This window comes from Chiloscyllium plagiosum, unplaced genomic scaffold, assembly GCF_037043375.1.
Source record: "Chiloscyllium plagiosum isolate Xiang-an unplaced genomic scaffold, Cpla_swu_hap1 HiC_scaffold_5, whole genome shotgun sequence".
Lineage (NCBI taxonomy): Eukaryota > Metazoa > Chordata > Chondrichthyes > Orectolobiformes > Hemiscylliidae > Chiloscyllium > Chiloscyllium plagiosum.
The window spans coordinates 71,314,108-71,329,190 of NW_028270143.1; the positions used below are offsets into that span (position 1 = coordinate 71,314,108).

General features: G+C 37.9%; 1 protein-coding gene across 1 annotated transcript in view; it reads left to right on the plus strand.

The window, feature by feature from the left end:
- The window catches only part of kcnh8 (potassium voltage-gated channel, subfamily H (eag-related), member 8), a 452,253-nt gene that overhangs the window by 411,222 nt on the left and 25,948 nt on the right, over positions 1-15,083 (plus strand). The window contains exons 13-15 of the mRNA XM_043690211.2: positions 1,163-1,518; positions 6,662-6,768; positions 7,839-7,918. Coding sequence (XP_043546146.2) covers positions 1,163-1,518; positions 6,662-6,768; positions 7,839-7,918 — 543 coding nt within the window. The remainder of the gene's footprint in view (positions 1-1,162; positions 1,519-6,661; positions 6,769-7,838; positions 7,919-15,083) is intronic.

Sequence of the window (15,083 nt, forward strand, 5' to 3'; positions counted from 1 at the left end):
CTCTCATTTCAAGAATTCAATGAATTCATGTGCAACGCATGACCAACAGCCTGATGCTGAGGTCCATTATTCTGTGAGAAAAGAACTATCTCCTGAGATACAACCTGTGCACTGTCAAATTACATCCACTGGTTCTCCATAACCTACTTCACTGGAATAAACCATAAATTTAAGCACAATCCTTTCCCATTATTATCCTATGAAACCCAAACAAATCATCCCAAGCCTATAAAATTAATAAAAAGAAATAATCTCAACACAGATACATGTGTGAAACCATGGTAACTGGTCTCCAAGTAAATCCATCTACCTTCTGCCTACCTGCTTCCAATCAATTTCCACTCTTACTCTGTATGACACCATTAATATTTGAGGTTTGAGCTTGCAGTGAAGCCTATTATGTGGTAGCACGTCAAAAGCTTTTGGAAGTCTTAAGTAAGCAATTTCTACCAGGCTTTCCTCATCCATCATTTGGTCACTTCTTGAAATATTGCAATCAGGTTTTTTTAGACTTTATCTCCTTATTGAAGCCATGTTGGATGTCCTCAATATGCCCCATCTATCTAAACAATCATATGATTTATCTTCAATGATTCTCTCAAACCTCTTTTCTATAGCTGATGTAAAACTAATTAGTAAAATTTACTAGTTACTCTGCCCATCTTGTCTCTTTTCTGAGAAATGGGTCTGCATTAAGCTCTGTCCACAATTCAGGAACTGTCCAAGAGTGCTATGAGCTGTTAGCCTTACAGGCAAGAGACTTTCAAAATATTTGATATTAACATAAACATTTATTAAGCTTGCATTCAAAAGTGTCCATCTCCAATGAACCATTAAGCTCAGATCCTATCTTCACTTTGAGGTGGACATACAGGATGCCAAATGTCCTGGGCAATAGTTATCCCTCAAACAACATCATGAAAACAATAGTTATTTATTCCATTGTTGTTTACTGTATGCAACTTTGCTGCTGTTTTTACCCTTCATTGCATTAGCATCTTCACTTCAGAAGTAATTCAGTATTTGGAATTTCTTGAAGTTGAGAAAGACATAAAGGTCTTTTTTCTACTACATCATATCATTTTTGTATTCAGTTAGTAGTGAACTGTTTAGTTCTCAACACCTCTGTAATGATTGTTTTTTTGTCCACATTTACACATAGTCAGATTCCAACGGAAATGGGAACCTAAACCAGAAACTCACCTCTATTGTAGAAGATGAAGAGGACGTGCAGGAAGTGGATGAGACTACACCATTGTCACATATTTCTACCAGTGTCACATACTACAATCAATCCTTGAATTTTAACAAAACTACGAATACCAGCAATCTCCTAGCAGCTAATCAACAGCACCTCTCAGGCCGTATAGACTTCCGGTCTCCCATCAGGGGTTGTGGTGTCATGATCAGAAGCAGACAAGATCATGAATCGGTTAATATAAGGAGTGAGAAAAACAAAAACTTAAAACTGCACCTCTCTGCACTAAACTCATATGCTCCTCCTGATCTCAGTCCAAGGTACAACAAATTCAATATATTTCTTTATATTTTATTTTTGTGGTTACCAAAATGAGGGATTTCAAGGTAGGGGAGGAACACATTTCTCCCTGGGCACTCACTGCACCAAGGCACATAAGTGAACGCAAGTGGTAGTATTCGTATATAAACACAGTAGATTTGAATGGCTATCCTCTGCCTTTTTGTTTGCAACAGAGCAGGTGAACCTATTTGTTTCAAATTATTTATTAATCCCTCCATAAAATAACAGACAGAGCAAATCAAGTGAACATGACACATATTGGTGCATTAGTACGAAAACATAACAATGACACCAAATGGACTGCAGTGGTTCAAGAAGGCAGTCCACCACCACCTTCGCAAGGGCAACTAGGAATGGGCAATAAGTCAGTGAATGCCTCATCCCTGAATGACAATAAAAAAACTAAAAATAATATCTAAACTTAGAGGTTAACATTTGCAACCAAAATGGACAGGAAATGAGGGCCTACCACAATTTCTCCATTATTTCCTGGGATGTTAGTATAGTTATCAATGCCAGTAATTTTTGCCCATTCATTATTTCCTTTGAGACAGTTTCTGATGAATCAGCTTTTTGAACCACTTCAGTACATTGGGTGGAAGTCAAGGCCTGACAAAACTAATCTGGGAGTGTATGTTTTCATTACGCCTACCGTCAAAGTGTCTATAGTTTTAAATTTTGAATATAGAATTAGAGAATCATGGAATTTTACAGGCTCCTGAAAGAGCTACCCAGCTAGTTCCATTTTTCAGCCTTGCCTCCATAGGCCTCTATTTTCATCACTTTCAAATATATATCCAGCTCTCTTTTGAAACCTCCTATGGAATCCATTTCCATCACTCTTCCAGACAGCATATTCCAAATCCGAACAGCTCTCTGAGTAAAGACGTTTCTCCTCATCTCAATCCAACCTCTTGATGAAAATCTTAAAATTATGACCCTTATTACTGACACATCAACTTCTGGAAACAGAATATGCTTTTTTATCCTGTCAAAATAGTTGTTAATTTTGAACGCTTCAATAACATTGCCTCTTAATCTTCTCAGCTCCCAGGAAAATAAGCCCAATTTTTCAAATCTTTCCTTGTATCTAAAATCCCTCACCATTCTAGTAAATCTCCTTTGCGCTCTCTCCAGAGCTTTAGCATCCTTCCTTAAATAAGACGCCTAGAACTGAAGATAATACTCCAAATATGGTCTGACCAATAATTTGTAGAGGTTAGCATCACTTTTGTACTCTATGCCTCTATTATAAACCCAAGGATCTGATAAACCTGAACAACTGTTTCAACTTGCCTGGCCACATTCATAGAATTATGCATATAAACTTAAGGTTTCTCTGCTCCAGGACTCCCCTCAAAGTTGTACCATTTAAGATAGGTGTACGATGGAAGTCCATACATTGATAGCATGATTATAAAACATAGAACAAATTGTATGTTAATATATCTTTCTCAATGACATTTTCTGTTAAATTTCTACTGCTATGGATTTTCAACATTTCTGAAATACCTGACTGTCTTAGCAGCCGATACTTCAGTTCAGCCTTCACAATTAAGCTACGATGAAGTTATCATTCTGTTTCATGGACAATTTCAATCAAATGTTGACTAACCACAGACCTTTATGATAATTCAGAAGTGTAACTTTAATATAGGCTTATAGCTGTTCATGTAGAAGTTTATTGAGAGAATGGACAGCAAGCAATTTCTTTTTACTGATATTGCCTAGGACTTCCTAGATTTGTCAAAAGTAGTTTTTTTAGATCTTGTTGTGACCAAATTAACTATAACATTTTGCCAAAAAACTACATTGCAGAAGTAATTAATTGGCTGTTCTCTCTATATTCAAAAGACTGGAGAACCCAGAAAATGCAGGACTTGAACAAACCCTTCATTGGCTAGTGATCAATATACACAGCCAAGGGCAAGAAAAACATCCTTGAAGCATTTGTGCTGTCAAGTCCCCTCAGGATTTTAATATTTGATTTTTCAATAAGATCATTTTTCTTAATTCCTCTGAATATAGGCCCAGCCTGTCTAAAATCCAAGGGACAAAAAAAAACTGCAGATGCTAGAATCCAAGGTACTCAAGTGGGAGGCTGGAAGAACACAGCAAGCCAGGCTGCGTCAGGAGGTGGAGAAGTCAACATTTCACATGTAAGCCATCTTCAGGACTGGGAGTGGATGTAAGGAGAGCTACAGATAGAGATGGCTGAGGGAGGGTCGTATGTGGGAGAAGGGCGGGATAGGGAGGCAGGAATAGGTGAACACAGGTAGAGGGTACAGCCTGGTTGGTCGATGGGAGGAATGAATCCAGTTGATACCCCAGCTCTCTTTACACCCATACCAGTCCTGAAGAAAGGTTACACCTGAAACGTTGACTTCTCCATCTCTTGCTGCTGCCTAGCTTACTGTGTTCTTCCAGCCTCCTGCTTGTCTACCTTATCAACCAAGGGAGGTAATGGCCTAGTGGTATTATTGCTGCCTGACCTACTGTGCTTTTCCAGCACCATACTGTCAACTCTGACCTCCAGCATCTGCAGTCCTCACTTTCCCCCAGATAATGTTCAACCCAAAGAGTTCAAATCCTACCATGGCAGATGGTAGAATTTGAATTCAATAGTTAAAAAATTCTGGAATTAAGAGTCTAACAATGACCATGAAACTATTGTCATAAAAACCCATCTCGTTCACTAATATCCTCTAGAGATGGAAACTGCCATCTTCACCTGGACTGGCCTACATGTGACTCCAGAACCACAGCACTTAACTGCCCTCTGGACAACAAATGTTGTCTACCTAGTGATATTCTTATCCCGTGAATGCAGAAAGCAAACAAAATCTCCACAGAAGATGAGCCTCCTCCATTCCCTACACTCCAGGAATCAGTCAAGTAAACCTCCTTGGAATAGTTTTTAATGTATTTACATCCTTTCTTGAATAACAAATTCAAAACTATATACAGTACTCCAGTTGTGGCCTCAGCAGTACACTATACAAACTGTAGTAATAAATCGAAAATTTTATATTCCATTTCCTTTGCAATGAAATACACCATTCCATTTTCTTTGCAAATCACTTGTTGTACCTGTGCACTACCTTTTTATGATTCATGTAAAGGATTCACATGGAGGGTTGCATCATTTGCGAACTATCTCTTTTTAAATACTATGCTGCTTTTCTTTTTTTTTACCAATGTGGATAAGTTCACATTTTTCCACATTATACTCCAGCTTCCAATTTTCTGCCATTCATTTAACTTATCTAAATCCCTTTGCAGACTCTTTATGTCCTTTTCACAACTTACTTTCCTCACTATGTTTCTGACATCGGCAACTTTAGCAACCACACGTGGTCATTGGAATAAATTGTATTTAAATGGGCCCAATACTGATACTTGTGACACACCTCACATTGTGCCAACTCAAAAATGACCTATTAGTGCCCACTTTCTGCTTCCCATTAGCCAACCTATCCTCTAATCTTGCATTGTCATCTGCACTACCTACTCATTCTGGACACTTCCCCATTTGCACCAAAAGTTACAGTTGAGCCACCCAAATTCATCTCCCATAATAGCTGCCTCTGTCTCATTCAAAGAGGAAAACAGCCCACAATAAGGAATTAAGAATCAAGACAGGTGTGGGCTGCCTCACATTCATGTTCCTCGCCCCTTATACAGAGATTATCCTGATGCTGACTGACTGTGTCTAAGCCCTTCAACTGATACAGAGGCTGACCTTGACTCTTGAGTGAAGACTATCTCCCTTGATTTGACTGATGACAGCTCACAACTATTTCAAACTACCTGGCTTTGTGTCTGTGCTAAATGACATGGGAATACCACACTACTGTCAGCCTGGTATCTCTGGCTCAGAGGGTAAAAAGGAAAGCAATGCAAGGCAGAGATGCTGCAAGCATCCAAGAAACCTTAGAGCGAGCAACTGCTATGACAGCAAACAAACAGACCAGACATGCAATCTATGAGCTGGTGCATGTCCCCGAGCACGGTGTCCTTGCAGTAGCATTGCAATGATTGTTGCTGATGTGGTTTGATGAGCAGAAACATACTGTAACTGAGAGGTGCCATGAGAGTTCCGAGGTGTTGGCATATTTTGAATGTCAATGTCAATGCACATGGGGTGCATGGTACATACCTTGGAGTCTTTGGCGAGCTTTAGTCGCCAAATGTTCCTGCTGACTTCCATGGCAAGAATTCTCAACGTATCGCTTGTTTGGCTTTGGTAAAATAGAAAGCTGAATATTGATAAGGTGAGTTATGGCATTAATGAAGCATTTATAAAGTTATAATTCCCCCTTCATGGCAACTCACTGAAGTTATCGTCAAGCCACTCAGCAAATACGTAGAAGTTGTAGCAAGTGCTACTGACGTGAGATAGGCCTTGCTGGACGCTCTGTGTGATTCTGTCTCCAATCTTGTTCTAGCCCACATCGATCAGGCCCCTATAAGATTGCACCCAAGTGCGAATTAACCCTTTTGGGTTAATTAGCTGAATTCAAATTTCCCCAGCTGTCATGGTGGGATTTGAACTCCAGTTTAAATATGGATATGAGTCCAGGTCTCTAGATCGCAAGTCAATTGACATTATCACTACTTCCATTCGTAGTAGAAATCCTGCTTCTTTCTTACAATAGAAGGAAAGTATAATTCAGAATTACAAGCTACAGAATGTACACTTACACAAAAACAAAATATATTCAATACACTTCTGCCACACACACCTATAAAGTTTAATCAAAGTTGGAATGAGTGATTCTTAAATATGAATAACATTTTGCAAAATGGTCTAATGCGCTGGAAATGGGCTTTGTACATTATGTGTTAAGAGTCTGTTAAGCAGTGTCTGTCTTTCAGCAGGAACATAAATAAAACTTTTTGAAGTAATTGGTTTCCCTTGCTAATTTAAGCAGATAATTTTGATGCAGTTCAGTAGTGAAGGATGACTTAGTCTAGATAAACAGTAACTGTTAATCACTCCACTTGGATTTGATGCACAAACACAGGAGCTGGACCTTTAAATATTATTTTGCACACACAAATTAGATGATTCATATTTGCATCTGTACATTAACACAACTAAATGTTTAATTCTTATAGAATTGTCGATGGCATTGAAGATGAAAAAAGTTCAATAGGAAACCAGAGATTTGAGTTTTGCACTGAAAATACAGGACAAGAATCATTCAGACTTACACATGCAAAAGGTAATATTTGTCATGTTTATACTTGAACCAACATAAAATTATTACCCTATTATGTTTGAATATTATTAAAAATTGTCCTCTGATGTGTAGATGAGAGCAGATCATCCTGATCCTCCTTTCATCTGAGATCCACATGTCCACAATATCAACAATGATGAGTTCTTAACAAGATTCAGGGAAGTCTTCACTATTACTTGAAGGGGAACCCTTGCCGCTGCTGTGGATGGTATATCACCAGAGACTGTCAGATGTCTTCTATTTAAATTAAGTCAGGTTCAAGATGTGCAACCTGGCAGACACTCAGAATGAGTTTTGGAAGTGCCAGCTTCCTATCACACATTTGGTGGGGCTCTTGCCAGATACTGTAGTGTATCTATGTTTGTTTTTAAAAAAATGAACATCAAATCTGTCTTTTAAGTTACATAGTGACATTTTAAGTGTGAGCAGGGTTTGGTTGAGTGGGGTCAAAAAGCACCAAACACAGTGAACGTTAGCAGCATGATTCCCAACTAATTTTAGTTCCTGGTCGCCTGAAGTGAGTGGATATCAGCTCTGATCAGAGAACTTAAACAGGGATTTCGGCATCAGTGAGCTGTCAGCCTGACACCCCAGGAAAAGCATTAAAACCTTCAAAAAATTGCTTCATTAGATCCCTTATTCCTTTCTGTACCACGGTTTCCCCATTTGAACCAGAGTTAAGATTGCACTTCGGGGCCTTAAGAGATCATCAGACCCAAGCTGTGCATTTCAAGAGATACCCATCAGTTGTGAAGTGATTGCCTTTGTCGCTTCCTCAAAAGAGTAGACTGAGATCAGAATTAACAAGAAGCAGGTGATGAATTGATGAGTAAGTGAGATAGATAATTTAACTGCTTACTCACCTAGTTTCCAATTCTCCTCCCACCCCCTCCAAAATCCTATGATTTTGTTAAATTCTTCTGAATAATATTTTTTTAAATGCTAGCATTTTCAAGTAATTAAAATTGCTTCTCTAACAATAATCGTCAGTACTTTGTACAGTTGAACTGGAGGACAACTGGAATTTGTAAATTCCTATTGAATGTTCACAGACCTTGACCAAGTTACACCTGCCATGCTGGCTGCTAAAGCTGAAGAAACAAAGCAGCAAATAAAAAAGCTGAATGATGAGGTATGGATAATTATTATTAACTCAAACTGAAAAACATAATTCAGCATGAAATAGCAAAAACACAATTCTTACAGACAGGATTACATTTGAAAATATTTAAATGTTTGAGCGATAGGGAGAGGATGAATAATTTGAGCTATACGGAGAGGCTGAATAGGCTGGGGCTGTTTATCCCTGGAGTGTCAGAGGAAAAAAAGTGACCTTGCAGAGGTTTATAAAATCATGAGGGGCATGCATAGGGTGAATGGCCAAGGTTGAGAGTGTGTTGCTGGAAAAGCACGGCAGGTCAGGCAGCATCCGAGGAGCAGGAAAATTGACGTTTAGGGCCAGAGCCCTTCATCAGGAATAGCCAAGGTCTTTTTCCCAGGGTAGGGGAGTCCAAAACTAGAAGACATAGATATAAGGTGAGAGGGGAAAGATTTAAAAGATACCTTAGGGGCAACTTTGTCACACAGAGGGTGGTGCATGTATGGAATAAGTCATTAGAGGAAGTGATGGAGGCTGGTACAATTACCATATTTGAAAGAGATCTAGATGGGTATATGAATGAGAAGGATTTAGAGGGATATGGGCCAAATGCTGGCAAAAGGGACTAGATTACTACAGGATATCTGATCGGCATGGACAAGTTGAACTGAAGGATCTGTTTCCATGTTGTTTGACTGTACAAGAGATCACTCTTGACTGTATAAAATATTATTCTGCATGTATTTGTAGGTGTCCAATATGAAAAGCATATCCTAGATCTATGGGGATATGTTATTTCACTACTTCTGGAAAGTTTAAGCATAGGTCAGTAATAACCAAAGATTAGGAACCCTCAATTGTATGTCAGATCTTCGCTGAAATTTACCCAATTTATTCAGCCATTACTTGCACTGTTAACTTTGTTGGAGAAAATAAACTTATTTTTGAAAGTAACAGAAAAATGACATTGTTTCCTTGTCAAACTAGGCTTTTGCAATTCCCATATATAACTGTCCACAAATTTTGTCCTCAGGCTACTTACATCTTAGCTAGATTTTGGCATCATCCATTTAAGGACCATCGCATTAACTACTTCTGATGTGCTCCTCAGAGTTTTGTCTCCCCGATATTTTATTTTTACTTTAGAACATTACAATCAAATGAAATGCCAAAAATTACCAGTCATATTTGTGACAGTCTATATTTAAATCCAGTAGCCAAAATGAAACTGGCATAAAGTGCAGCTTATGTCAGCTTAACTGATTGTACTTATAAAAACATGTAAATGAAAACTTAATAGCTTACTGTATACATTTTTATAATTTATTTTTGTGCTACAGTTATATAGAATGTACCAAAAGTATGCCTCTTTCCATGAGTAACCATGAATCTATTTATAATAGACTTATAATAGAAACCTGAGCAGGTTTGTGTCGCTCTGCTGAATCTCCACAGTTTGCACCCCCATCCAGATTGGCACTGAGGACACTAATTTCGAGCAGCTGATGGTGAGCATATTGGACGAGCGGGATAAGCTGATGGAAACCCTGCAAGTGATGCAGGAAGCATTGTCCCTCACTCAGGAGAGGTAGAAGATAAAGTTAAAGTCTTATAGTTGTAAAAAGGAATGCACAAAGAGTCTTTGGAACTCTTTTCGCTAGAAAACAGTGGAGGCCAAGTTATTACTACTGTTATGATAGAGGTAGTTAGATGCTTTAATAACAAGGGATTAAAGGTCAGCAGTACTAGATGGGAATTGAAATTGAGACCACAATCAAATCAGCCATAATTTGATATAATGGTAGAGTAGGTTGAAGGGACTGAATATTTGTATGCACATGGTTTTTGAGGAAATGTATTTATTAAGTTGTTGCTCTTAAATTAACATGACATATATGTTATTCTTTTTGACCACTTTCCCTTTATCCATCCTTGAGTGCTTGTGGTAATTGGCTTTCTAACCTGTTTTATAACTAAGGTAGGAAGCAATGGGATCATCAAAGAGGGAGTTGTGAGATACTGGTTGTTTGGTGGAAGGTCTGCTCAGTGCCAGTGGCATTGGTTAGATGAGCTTGAATAATGGTTATTACATTTTCTGGTGACCTGGATCCTCATCTGAGATCTAACCTAAAGCAGAATAAGCAGCACCCTTCCTGATGTGTCCTGATGTGTTAGAGCTGAAGTATAGAAAATAATATCTCATGAAAAGTTCTGTGGACAAACATTCTCCCATTCAAGGGGAAGAAGGGAGTCAGGGGAGTATATTTATCAACATATTCTTCTGGGATTGATTCAGCCCCATTGCTGTTTCCACTGCCTAATTTCAGGAAGCCAATGGACTCAATATTAAAGTCAAAAGTACATTGAAATATTGCTCTAATTGAGTGATTTACATAGAGTAATTACAAATTTGTTACTCCTAATGTGTCACAGCCTAACATACTCAAGTGAAATGTAGGAACCAGCAAGGTGAAGTTGAGTTCCCAATGTGCTGTAGTTTTCTGTAGTTTTAACCATCAAATCAAGTCACCCAAGCCCAGTTGATTCTCCAAGGTAAAATTTAGTTCAATAATTTTTCAAAAACAGAACTAGAGAAGCATATGCTGAGCCCTTGAACTGGAACCTTCTGATATTTTGAGCAACTGTAACAGATGCTACTCCAGCAGAGTCCTACTGGAATCACATATTGCTAACTTCACAAATGCATTTTCATAAGGCTAAATTTATCACAGGTTTGCAGCTAAATCTATACTAACCCTGACCATTGCTGCTAAGAGTCTCATATTCATGGTCATGGGTTTTGTTTTCAAAATGCAATGATTAAAACAGGTATTTATCCCAACATGCATCAATAGCAGAGCAATGCTCATTGACGCATTTAGCAGAGATCAGAGATTCCACTATGAGAAGAAGATACAACATTCAGATTATTGTCTTGCATTTAATTTAGTCACATTAAAAATACATTTATGCTATTGCCAACAAGGGGAATAAAATTGCTGCATAAGAATAACATAACCAATGGACCATGTATATCTTCAATAAAAGTTTTCAATGGCAAGTGAGGTTTTAAATTTCTCAGTAAATTTTGTTATGAAGGTGACATCTGAAAATGAGAGCAGCCTTGGCTACAAGGCTGTAATTATCAAAAACATTTCCAGTTCCATGGTGTATAACAAGCACATTTAAAAGGAAATGTGACAGCACTTGAAAGAAGAAAGCAGTCAAGTTTTTTCTTAGAAATGCTCATGAGGAACATTTTTAATATCTGTGACAGTAAATTTAAACTTTGAGTTAGAATCTGAGTATAGTTCCTCACTAAATAAAACAAATACATTTGACAAAGACTATCCTCATTTATTCATCGATACAATTTTAAAAATTCCCCAATAATTCTATCTAACTGTACCTTGACTGACAAATGAATAAAAGACAGGCAGTTGTTTTGCCAAAACTGAAAATTGGTTAGGAAGTGCATGACCTCACATTTTTCTGCATTAAATTCCATCTGCAGAGTTTTCACCCAATCACTCAACTATTTATATCCCTTTGCAGATTCCTTATTTTGTCATCACAAGAAGTCCTGACATCTATTTTTGCATTATCAGCAAATTTTGATACAATACACTCTGTCCCAACCTCCAAGCTATCCTTATAGATAGTAAATAAGTGAAGCCTAATACTGGTCCTTGAGGCACTCCACTCATTTTGTCTTTCCAAGCTGAAAATGACCCATTAATCCCAACTGTCTTCTGTGTATTAATCAATCCTTAATCCATGTTAATACATTAGCTCCAATATTGTGATCTCCTATCTTGTGCAATACCTTTTATTCTGGTACCTTATTAATTGCCTTCTTGAAATCTAAATACACGTCATCTTTCAGTTCACTTTATCAGCTTTGCTTGTTATGTCCTCAAAGAAGTCTAGCAAATTTGTCAAACATAATTTTCCTTTCAATAAACTATGTTGGTTCTGTCTAATTGCGTTGAGCTTTCCAAATGTCCCGCTATTTCTTCCTTAATAATGGACTCTAGCATTTTCCCAATGTTAGATGTAACATTAACTAGCCTATAGCTTCCTGATTTCTGTCTCCAACTTTTCTTGAACAGCGTATCACATTAAAGAGAGAGCAAAAGACTTTGTAATGTGATGGAACCCTAGAATCCAGTGAGTTCTGAAAGATTTCCACTGACTCAGCAGCCACTTCTTTGAAAACCTTTGGATGCAGGCCATCAGGTCCTCATGGTGGAGAGTGTTACATACCTTTTCCTCCCATTAACACCCCATTTATTTACACCTCTTTTTACATATATCTTGAAGCTCTTACTGTTATATATTTGTTTTATATTTCATGCTAATTTAGTTTCATAATAAATTTTCTTCATTTTCATTTGGCTTTTAGTCATCGACAGCTAGTCCCTAAAAATTTCTGAATCCTTTGGTCTGCTATTAGTTCATTGATATTTTGTATGCCATAGTTTTTTTTAATTGGAAACTCTCTTTGACCACTTCTGTTGATTATGGATGGTTCATCCTTCTAATAGCATCCTTCGTATTGAGCTGAGTACATTTTCGTTGAAGGTTATGAAATATCTACTTCACTGTGTGCCTCTGTTAGCTATTGACCTTCCCATTAATCGACTTTCCCAGCCTATTTTAGACAACATTTTTTTCACACGTCTGTAATCACCCTTATTTAAAGTGAGAAAATTGGGTTGTAACCCAAGCTGTTCTCTTCAAACTAAATTTGGAATTCGATCATGTTGTAATCACTAACCTCTAGCAGATCTTGAGCTATAGGATCTCCTATTAACCCTACTTCACATGCTGGGGTTTATGTGACTGTAAAGATTCTAATAAATTATGGTCCTAAGTCAGCAGATGGGACAGTTTTAACTGAAAAATACTGAGGTAAGTTAATGATGAAAGAAATGATGTAGATATGCTCACCATCAGAGAAGTGGATCATAGTAAAATATTCATGATAGTGACAGAGGAACATTTTGAGAACATAATATAGAGTAACATTAATGAAACTTAGAAAGGCACAGGTTATTCAGGGACAGTCTCTTTGGGTTCACAAAACGTAAGTCATGCCTGACTAATTTAATCAAATCCTTCAATGAACTGACTGAACACAGTCAAAGTGAATGAATTGAATATCTGGCTTTTAAAAAGCTTCTGATGCTGTCCTAAAGAGGAGAATTATTTCATATGTTTCAGGTTCATTGTGTTAAAAATATACTGACAGCACGGGTTCATGAAAGATAAGAGCTAGTGATGCATCAGGAATCAGTGTGGAGACCTTTATGCATACAAAAGGCAATTAAAAGTCAATTTTTTGATTTCAAAGGAAGTAATAGTGTATGATTGCAGCTGATGATAATGCTGAACATCTCAGATCCAGTGTGAAACCTAGCTTGATAGGTCATAAATTTTATATTTACAGTTTGCCCACTGCAGTGGTCAACCACTGAACAAACTTGTAAGAGGTTGCAAAAGTACTTTCAACAAAGGAACATAAAGATTTATGATGTGTAAAACAAAAAAAAAGCACCAACTCTATTGTGCTATGCCAGAACTAATTGAAATGGTCTTATTAAAAATATCAGAACAAAAGGTTTCACCCTTGATCCTCAACAACAACCTTAAAAGTTTTGAGAAGATTTGTAGCTCAGGTTGAGGTTTTGGATATAGGTTTGCTCACTGAGCTGGAAGGTTAATTTCCAGATGTTTCATCACCCAACTAGGTAACATCTTCAGTGGGCCTCAGGTGAAGCACTGCTGAAAATTCATGCTTTCTATTTATATGTTTGGGTTTGTTTGGGTTTCTATGGGTTGGTGATGTCATTTCCTGTGGTGATGTTATTTTCTGTGGTGAAGTCACTTCCTGTTCTTTTTCTCAGGGGGTGGTAGATGGGGTCTAACTCGATTTGTTTGTTGATAGAGTTCAGGTTGGAATGCCATGCTTCTAGGAATTCTCGTGCATTTCTTTGTTTGGCTTGTCCTTGGATGGATGTGTTATTCCAGTCGAAATGGTGTCCTTCCTCATCGTATGTAAGGATACTAGTGAGAGGGGGTCATGTCTTTTTGTGGCTAGTTGGTGTTCATGTATCCTGGTAGCTAGTTTTCTTCCTGTTTGTCCAATGTAGTGTTTGTTATAGTCCTTGCATGGTATTTTGTAAATGACATTAGATTTGTTTGTTGCCTGTATAGGGTCTTTCAAGTTCATTCATTGCTGTTTTAGTGTGTTGGGAATTTCAAACCAGCGTCTTCAGGAAAACAACACATACGGACCAAATATTGAACTACAGAAGCAATCATCCCAACTCCCACAAACGAAGCTAAATCAGAACATTATTTTAATGAGCCAACACATGCTGCAGCACAGAGGAACTACGCAGAACAGAGGAAAACCACCTATACTGTGTATTCAAAAAGAATGGGTACCCAATGAACACAGTCCACCGATTTCTCAGTAACAAACCCAAACAAGCAGACAAAACATGTCCAGAGACCCTAGCCACTCTCCCCTACATCAAAGACATCTCAGAAATGACTGCCAAATTACTCAGACCCCTCGGCATCATGGTAGCCCACAAACCCACCAACACACTAAAGCAGCAACTAATGAATTTGTAAGACCCTATACAGACAACAAGCAAAACTTATGTCATTTACAAAATACCATGCAAGACTGTAACAAACACTACATTGGACAAACAGGCAGAAAACTAGCCACCAGGATACATGAACACCAACTAGTCACAAAAAGACATGATCCTCTCTCACTTACATACGGATGAGGAATGATACCATTTCGACTGGAACAACACATCCATCCAAGGACAAGCCAAACAAAGACACGCACGAGAATTCCTAGAAGCATGGCATTCCAACCTGAACTCTATCAACTAACAAATCGAGTTAGACCCCATCTATCACCCCTGAGAAAAAGAACAGGAAGTGACTTCACCACAGAAAATAACATCACCATAGGAACTGACATCACCAATCCAAAGAAACCCAAACATATAAATAGAATGCAGGAATTTTCAGCAGTGTTTCGCCTGAGGCCCACTGAAGATGAAACATCTGGAAATGAACCTTCCAGCTCAGCAAGCAAACCTACATCGAAAACAACCTTAAAAATACTGCAACTTTACAGGATCATCCAGATTCATCTTTAAAGTTC